We start from the raw sequence: 9,188 nt of genomic DNA, 5'->3' as shown, positions 1-9,188 counted from the left end.
ATGTACAACTTTATTCACAAATATATACAAATGACTGAAGTGTGTACGCATGATCATACACTTCATTGACTTCATTAGATCCCATAAGTTTCTTCAGCACTTCCAAAAGTTATGAAAACTGTCTCACAGTGTCTATCCTGTCCTGTCTGCTACAGCCAATGTACATTTATGACTGAGTATCTTAGCCCACAACAGGAAACCTTCAGCTGCATATCCACAACAGGTTACCCTGAGCTGCATATCCACATGAGTGACCAAATATAAATGCAAAATTCAAGGAACAAGTATTTCTCCAATCCCTCAATACGTTCTCGTGACATCCTCCCTGGCCTTCCCAGTATTTTTCGGCATCTTTTTACGTGATCCATCCTCCAAGTCCTTCTGTTTATAATAATGTGGAGCGACCTCAAGCAGCCAACTGTTTTCAATCTCAATCACCTAGAATGAGGAAAAATATGTATATGAATGTGACACAAGGTATTTGATGTATACATATAGATACTTGATGATGTCAGAACCATTTGTTAACATGTTGTGTGTGCACCCTGACAACTTTTAGTTGAACAAGTTTTTGTAAAATGTTGCACATGCATGTACAAGCATGGACAATGCTGATGTACTGTGGTATAGGAGAGAAACCTATGGCATATTTGGTTACCATAACCTGGCTCCTGCATACATGTACATGATTTCCAGGACATACATGTAATGCCCAAACGATGTCAGACGTAGCATCAGACTCAAAAGTAGGTGCCAGGTGGGGGGCTAATTCCATGCTGTAAGACAACTCATGTCGAAATAAGCCACCAGGTCAAATCACTATTGCAACAGAACATGGCGTCTGCATTGGAATCATGTATTGTCTCCCTTTGAAAGACGGCCCAAAGATAAGACTCACCTGTCTCATGAACTCCTTTGTTGTGAACACAAGTTCGTGGTAAATGAGCCACCGCGGTCGCTCTTCAAACATACTACTATTGGGATGGACTTGGACAGTCTGTTGATGTTTAACGGTCTTGTAGTGACCCGATTTACTCAGGCGAGCAGTGTGGTAGAAGAAACCTGCTGTTACAGCCTGAAAGTAAAGGAATGATATAAAGTAAGGGCAAAATGTCAGGAGCATATCACGCTGATTCTATTGGACCTCACTGATCCCAATCTGAGCGTACACAGAAGGATCACCGCAGTTTCGTCTGGATTTCTTGAGCAAGGCACTTAAACCTACATGCACTTGTTTCTCTCCACCAAGGATTAATGGGTCCCCAGGTGGCAGAGACAGCCATGAAAATGAGTTCTAGCATTGAGAGGCAGCTGGATGGTATACTTCCCAGGGAGTTGAGCTTGAACACGAATGTACAAGCAAAGTACTTGGGAGTCAAATCATAGGTGAATCGAGTACAAGCGCTATCCAAACGCTGATAATTATAAAATTATTGTTCTGAGAAACAGGAACATCCTAACTTACCTTTCGTATGCCGATAGTATCCTCGGTATTAGTGCTCAATTCAATCTCAACTCGCTCCATCAGTCCCTCCAGCTGCTCCCTGACGTCCCGTGCCCGCTTCATCGACCGATGCTGGATGAAGTTCTCGTAGCACCACTGCGTTGAAAAGTCCGTCTCCACCCACTGGAAATAATATTCAAATACAATCTGATACAAGATACATCTGTTTTTGCCATCAAGTGAGTCAATATCACAATATCAATAACCCCAAAATGTTGGATATGGCACATGTCGTGTTTTGCAATTAAACTCTTCATTTGATTTTCATGGTTTCGTCAAATTGAAACTCTGGTGTACTTCTATTTTAGCGTTCAGATAACCCTGCAACAATATTATCAATTCGATTGTAGCGGCCAATTTTTTTTGTCATTATCTGTAAGTGTGAAACACACGGAAATAAGATTACATTTGTACGCAACACTTACCTGGTTATAAACGTTTAATAACGTTAAATGGTCACCACCAGGACGGAAGAAGTTTTGGCGGGCGGTGTCTGCGTGGATGACCTTGTCTTTCGGTCGATAAAAGATGGCGTTGTTGACGGATAACATGGCGGTGATGGACAGAATCTCTTCCGAACATTTGTACCTGAAAAATAAGAAAAGATTTCCAAAGAATGGACTTTAGAAGATTTATTTATGCCAGTTGGCGCCACCCAGTAAGATCCTGAGCTACCTCTTGCTAATTCTGTCGTAATTGAATGCCTAAGGTAGGCGGTACCAGGCTACACAAAGTCAATACATGTTCATTACACAAGAGAGTTAGTTAAGCATTTCTTTTGAACTCTATACAAGACCCCTATGTCTGTGCCATTTCAAAAGCATGAAGTGATAGATATTGATAGACAGGATAACGTTGTAATATTTGCCAAGTGTTGTCTATTTGGGTTCTGTCGGAAGCAATTTTAGGATGAGTATTAGGACATGCTTGGCCTTTTAAGGTTTACTTACTTTTCTGAAGCCAAAATCATCTTGGACAGCATGGGATCAACAGGAAACTCAGCCATCCGTCGTCCCATCTTGGTCAGCTCCCCGAGATGATTCAGCGCCCCAAGGGCGTACAACTGCTCCAACGCCATGACGAGCGTCTCGTGGGGCGGTGGATCCATGAAATCAAAATGGATCAAATCATTTATACCAAGACTTTTCAAAAGTAGCACAACATTCCCGAGGTTCGTCCGCTGAATTTCTGGCACGGTGTTATCTTCGAGTTCGTTTTTGTACGCCCAGGCGGTGTACAGCCGGAAACATTTTCCTGCCGCGACACGTCCTGCTCTTCCTGCCCTCTGATTGGCTGAGGCCTGAAATTTATTTAAATTAATTAAATCTAAATTATCGGATAAATAAAAGAATCTGGTGTTGATATCATTTTCAAAATTAAGCATTTTTTTGTGCAAGGCTTAGAAGGGGCTAGAAATCAAATGAGCCTTTATTTGAAAATAAATATTTTTGCAAACAATTCAGGATCGTGAAAACAAATATTTCACACATATATAAATTTCACATTTTTCTCACACCAATAATCTTTGCTTACCTTGGATATAGGCGTGACAACCAATGACTCCATTCCTGTCCTTGCATTGTAACTTTTCTGTTTACAAAACCCTGGGTCAATCACGTAAATGATACCATCAATGGTCAGGGACGTCTCAGCGATGTTTGTTCCAAGGATAATCTGAAATTATAGGTACATGAAAAGTTAGACTTTCCATCACAACCCTTGTCAATTTCCAACCGGTTTGTCCACACACCACTAACAACAATTCATGTACACATCAATGAATAACAATTTTACAGCTTGTTCAATTATTTGAGGAAGCGAAAGCACCTAGTAATACAAAAGGAATAAAGTCTCACCTTTCTAGCACCAGGGGGAGTTGGTTCAAATATCTTTCCCTGAAGATCTGACGGAAGTGTTGAATAGATCGGAAGTATAATCGGTTCCTTGATTTTTGATCCAAGCTTTCGTGTCCGCTCCTGAGATGAATGAAAAACAATGCATATACAGATAGATTTCGGCAAATCAGCATCGTAATGAGTTAAATTACACGGTGGAGTAAGAGATTTTCAGACCTCTGACCACTTCTTCTCTTCAACTAATGCTCAAGAGAGATTTAAAGCAGTGCCAAAGAGAGTTTTAGAAGCAATGGTTTTCATTCTGAGAAACTGTAATTTACAAGGACCTTTCGAAACCTTGAATTCTTGATATGTTACATTATCATATGATTTGCGCTTTATGAACATTCCCTGATAGCCTTAGTCTTTCAATAATTAGGACACAGGAGATTTATTAGCTAAAAATTCCTCACCAGTAGCATTTCATTAGCTGTCTCAATTTCCTCCTGACCGGTGAGGAAGACGAGGATATCACCGAGTGGCTGCGTCAGGTGAATCTGCAGGACAGACACCACAGCCGCGTCAAGGTAGTCGGCTTCCGGTGCCTTGGTGTAGTAGATATTTACCGGGAAACGTCGACCAGGGATGCGGAAAATTGGAGCACCGTCGAAGAACTGGAATTGAAACGAATGAGCATAGTGATGAAATTGGATATCAAGAAGAGGTTAAGGAGACGCGTCTCCAATCCAACATGAGTAGGGAGAGGTGATTAGACCAAGGTTTGACATAAATCTGTTACTCTTGCCTTGATATTTTGGAGCGTATTTTTAGAAGTTGTTGTGGCTAATGCGGATGCAAATGAACACAGCCCTCTCTGCTACATCATCATTGACTCACCTCAGAGAATTTCTCCGCGTCCAAAGTCGCACTTGAAATCAACAGTTTCAGATCGGGACGAAACCGTGAGATGTCTTTCACCAGACCAAACAGGACATCAGTGTGGAGAGTACGCTCGTGAGCCTCGTCGATGATCATGACGCTGTAGCTCGCCAAATCAGGCTCGCCGAGGAATTCCCGCAGTAGCATACCGTCTGTCATGTATTTCAGGATGGTTCGTTCCGATGTGCAGTCTTCAAATCGTATGCTGTATCCAACCTGAAGTGAAGCAAATTTAGGCCCAGTGCCCGGTTGTTCGAAACAAGTTTTCCGTATAATCAACAACTGGCCCAGGTTTATTTGTGTAAGGAACCCTGAAGATAACACTGTCTGATAATGTTCAATTGGTTGAATCTAAATGATGTGATACAAAGCACACTGATTAGGAACTAGAGCTGTGTGTGGGGCCACAGTATTCTAGTTTTATCAATCTAAAACCAGATGATTATCAATAGGACCAAAAAGAAAAGATTTTGATAAGACCGAAACAAAGATAATTTCTAATTTTTTTGAATATCACTGAACCATTTCTAAGGAGCTGATGGCCGGAAGGAAACAAAAACCTTACCTCATTGCCCAACTTGAAACCCATTTCCTCGGCCACACGGGCCGCTACAGACATGGCAGCCACTCTCCTTGGCTGAGTGCAGCCAATTCGCATCCCATTTTCACAATAACCCTAGAAACGAAATTTATAATCATAAATGAATCATGCAGCTAGTCTCTCTGTATTTTAATCACCGGAACCAAGTTTCTTTCAAAAGCATCTTTGACCATCTAGAAAGACTTATGTTCATTTATCAGAGAGGACAGAAACAAAAATAAGACTTCGATATTGAGGATCTTATTTCCCCAACAAAGTTTGCCAAAAAACCCTGTCAACTCTTCAATAAAAAGCAAAAAATACTCAACAAAGCAAGACTTACGGCTTCAAAGAGAAATTGCGGTATCTGCGTTGTTTTCCCCGAACCTGTCTCTCCCTCAATGATGAGCACTTGATGCTCCTTAATCGCCTCCAAGAGATCGTGCCGAAAAGGGTAAATTGGTAAACTTTTCCGCGTCTCCTGGATAGACATCTTTTTCAGATCTGCAGCTGATAACTTAGGTTTGTCATCCTCTTCTGGTCGTGTTCCTGGCATCTGTAACGCCTGAACGAACTCGATCTCTTCATCCATTAGATAGTCGTATTCTTTTGCCTGTCATTGATATATACAGAGAGTACTGAGAAAAAACGAAAAACTCGCACACTTTTAAATCAACGTTTTGACAGCCCTGTAACAACAACTTCAACATTTGAACCTCTGCACATGGAAATTAGATGTAAGATCAGGGCGTCAAAGTAAATATTATTTGGAAGAGGATAGAATCATACATTCACATTGAAACGGCCTGCGTCTGAAAAACTACACTTCTCAGGGGGAGGAGGGACAGAACCAACCCCATCCCCACTGTGTGGTGCCACCATACGCAAGTTTTACTGTTTATGCTTTTTCGCTCACCTTATTTTTCTCCTTTGCATCCCGAGCACCGAACTTCATAATCGCTGAATGGAGATGTTCCTCTTCCCACTGTTTCTGTTCAGACGTTGTCGCTTTCTCTTCAACATAATGTCCCTCGGACGGTTTCTGAAACATCGAATTTTGATAAGAATGGCAGCTTTTATTTCACCACTTCACTTTGTTAAACCGAAATTTCGGTCGACAAGTGATGATGCATGCTCAGATGTACCATAATATTTGATGACGCCTGCTCTGAAGACCGAAATTTGGTCTGACGTCACCCTGATGTTCTGATGCTGGAGAAAGCTGTGAAGTTGAATAACTTTGCGAACGTCTTGTAGTGAAGTGGTTAACTTATCCTTACCATAATGGGTCAATGTGAGTGGGGTCCTGATTTTCAGCCACCCCACAAGGGCTGGAATCAACTGACAACTAAGGGGGGGGGAGCAAAAGGGCTGACACATAAACCAGTACCTACCACGTCATCTTTGGGCATGTAGTATCTATCAACCTTCTCCATGTCCTTTATCTTGCGATGTTCTTTTGCCAAGTTTAACACCTTCTTTTTGTATTCATAGTCTTTCTTCTCGCGTTCTGTGAGACTGAAACAAATAAAGTTTCAAATTCAATTTTAAATTCAAAACCTTATCAATTAGGCAAAGCTTTGAGCAAGTAGCCCCTTTTAAGAAAAGATTATCTGCAGAAGACATGTCTATAACCTAGATACCGTCTGAATCTAAACACGCAAAGTGGAGGGGTCTCGTTATAATGGTCTCAGCTCAATTCCCAGCACTGCCACACTCGTTTGCAACCCAAAGCAAGTTGCTTTACCCCAATTGACTTCTCCATCCTTGAGATCCTATCCAAGTGTACAGAAGCTTGGAATGGACTCTACCTCTTGCGTCAGGCTGATGCCAAAGGCAGAGTCACACGACCAATGACCCCAATTGGCACGCTACCATAGTGACAAGCAAAAGCTAATCCTGCTTTGGATAAATAAAGAGGCAAAGAAACATCGCGGTTTACAGTATACCAACCTGGTTTCAGAAAATAAATATTCTTCGTCCTTGACGGCCATTTCCAGATCATCTAACTTTGCTTCTCGTCTTTTCTTCATGTATTCTCGACGAGACTCCTTCCTGATCTGTGGAATGATCTTCTTTCGATCTTCCGACTCCAACTGCAATCTTTTCTTAGCTTCCTCGTAAGCCTGGAGTTAAAATTTGAAGAATAAATCAGTAATGGTAACAAAGAGGCCGATATTAGTGTCAACTTGATACCCATGTGACTTTTCGAATGTCATCTCTGATGCATTTGATAACTAAGACAACTTAGCACCAATTAGATCATTAACACAAATCTTTCCACAACCTTGTGATCAGTCAGGCACCAAACGGGGACTTTGTGCTCGATTCAATGAAGACCTTGCCCCAAAGATTCGGTAATGCTAGCTTTTGAACCTTTTCCTACGCGAAGTTGGGATTCAACCCATCCAGTCTGTAGTGGGCCAAGGGTACTATACACTGCCAATTCCCTGCGATAGCCAAGAAGTCAAACCGTACCTTTTTATCTGATCTGGACACAACATTCCTTGTCTTCTCTTTATCCTTATCTAACATTCTCTTGGCAAACTCGTCACGTTCTTTCAGGTCTTCCTCTCGTTCCTTTTCCATCACATCGCTGTCCGAATCCGATTCGGCCTTCTTAATCTCCTTTTTCAATTTCTTCTCAGGCTTCCTGAATCTGAAACCGAAGGGGATGATCACTTAGCAAGTTGGTTAACAGTTAGTCTGGTGCGATGTCAACTATGAGATCACAGTCTATGAAACTTACGTGACCGCAGCCTCCTCTTCACTCTCACTATCATCTTTTTTCCGCCGTCTCAAGTTCTGCTGCTTCATTTTCTTCACAGGGGGTGCCACTTCTTCTTCTTCACTGTCCGACAGTAGCTGATAACTCATATTTTTCTTCTGGAGGGCGACAGCCTCTCGTTCTGCAATCCTTGCTGGTTTTTCGGCGACAGTTTTATGAGGGATCTGCAGAGAATATGTTTTAATTTTTTCAATTTTGTCAAATGTTTCTTGACTTGCTGCATTTTTTTCTTTCTGTAAATAATTCCATGGCTTCAAAAATTGAAAACTGGGCCTAATTACTTTTGGTACTATTATACTGACATCACAATAAATTGTGATGGAAAACTTAACCACAAATGTACCTGTCAATACAAACCTTGGAAAACAATTCCTTGGCAAACTTGGCCATTTTCTCATCAACATCAACTGTCCCTGTATCCCTAAGTTTCTGCACAAAGTCATCTTTCGTTGTCGCCTTACGACCAAGGGCTATGAGATACTGAGAGATGTGACGATCAGATATTCCGAGGAGTTCATGGAGCTGGTCATTTACCCACAATTCCATACTTATTCCGGAGTGCCACTGGTTTCCAATCTGAAAATTTCCAGAAAAAATCTATGAAAATCGGATGATGTCTCTGCCCAGAATGTTACCAGCCAAAACCTCCCCAATGACTTTAGAGTCATTAGTCAACCTGCCCAGCATTTAGATTCTGTCCAGAGGTCTTACTTGGATTGATGTGGGGTGTGTGGTTGTTCGATCAGACTTAGGACATTGTGATAGTACTAATTTCAGCAACAATGACTAACGTCACATACCTATCGTCACATTGAGATGATACTGGCATTAAAGGTCATCGCCAGGCAGACATCGGCCAAAAGTTTCTATGTGTCAATTTTGGCAACTTGCGACGACGATGTCGCACTCAGTCTCGGCTCAGTGACTCACGGTCCATCACTAAGTTCTGTCCTATAAGATATGTCGATATTTTTTTCACTTTTTAGTGTGCGCCTTGCCTTTGGGCCTGGCACCGTCACAATGCTAAAATGCAAGTAGGTCTACTGTAACTGTATCCTGACAATATGACACTTAAGAAGTTCTTAAGTGTCGTATGGCATGTGAATGAGGGATGTGCATGCCAGGCAGGCATGATGATACAGGCTACCATGGCTACGTCTACAGGCTAACCCCCAAAATCTGGGGAAAAAGCTAGTTTTTCCTCTCGCAAATGTAAATTTTTGACTCAATCTGCACCAAACTCTCGAACATTTTGAGATAATGTGGTATACCAAACCTGAAAAATCAGAAATCCAGAAAGAGGGAGGTAATACCCAGTAGAATTAAGAAATACAAGAAAAATATTTTAAAGTTTTATCCTTTTGTGGGCGCAGACATTTTGCATAAACTGATGACGTAGGCGACCAAAGATTGACCCGTGCGATGCGCACTGTGCCTGGCCAGATATGAGATCGAGTTATTCACGCGTGCGCATTGTGACCACCCGCGTGGGACTCGTTCCTCCCCGAGAGATCTGAACAAGCGCGCGGTGTCCTCCACGTG

General features: G+C 41.9%; 1 protein-coding gene across 2 annotated transcripts; it reads right to left on the bottom strand.

Annotated features, from left to right (window-relative positions):
* Positions 1-11: 11 nt before the first annotated feature.
* LOC135501562 (pre-mRNA-splicing factor ATP-dependent RNA helicase DHX16-like) lies at positions 12-9,010 on the bottom strand. Of its 2 annotated transcripts, none has more exons than XM_064793720.1 (18): positions 8,923-9,010; positions 8,004-8,222; positions 7,608-7,810; positions 7,337-7,517; positions 6,812-6,984; positions 6,253-6,376; positions 5,775-5,900; positions 5,202-5,471; positions 4,844-4,954; positions 4,237-4,494; positions 3,813-4,013; positions 3,361-3,480; positions 3,038-3,178; positions 2,455-2,804; positions 1,930-2,092; positions 1,466-1,627; positions 899-1,075; positions 12-438 (listed from the first exon to the last, which is right to left on the bottom strand). In XM_064793720.1, exons 2-18 carry the CDS (start codon positions 8,190-8,192, stop codon positions 301-303), a joined length of 3,087 nt encoding a protein of 1,028 aa, XP_064649790.1. In that variant the 5' UTR covers positions 8,193-8,222; positions 8,923-9,010; the 3' UTR covers positions 12-300. The 2 variants fall into 2 exon arrangements, with proteins under 2 accessions (XP_064649790.1, XP_064649791.1); XM_064793721.1 differs by lacking the exon at positions 8,923-9,010 and adding an exon at positions 8,447-8,827.
* Positions 9,011-9,188: the final 178 nt, after the last annotated feature.

This window comes from Lineus longissimus, chromosome 17 (genome assembly GCF_910592395.1).
Source record: "Lineus longissimus chromosome 17, tnLinLong1.2, whole genome shotgun sequence".
Taxonomy (NCBI): Eukaryota; Metazoa; Nemertea; class Pilidiophora; order Heteronemertea; family Lineidae; genus Lineus; species Lineus longissimus.
The sequence above is the reverse complement of the archived record's forward strand: the minus strand, read 5'-3'. Positions and strand labels throughout refer to the sequence as shown.

Coding starts and splice junctions, on each gene's coding strand:
- LOC135501562 (XM_064793720.1), bottom strand. CDS start 8,192: ATGGAATTGTGGGTAAATGACCAGCTCCATGAACTCCTCGGAATATCT. Junction 5,472..5,774: donor ATGCAAAGGAGAAAAATAAG/GTGAGCGAAAAA, acceptor TATCAATGACAG/GCAAAAGAATACGACTATCT. Junction 439..898: donor CAAAGGAGTTCATGAGACAG/GTGAGTCTTATC, acceptor TCCTCATTCTAG/GTGATTGAGATTGAAAACAG.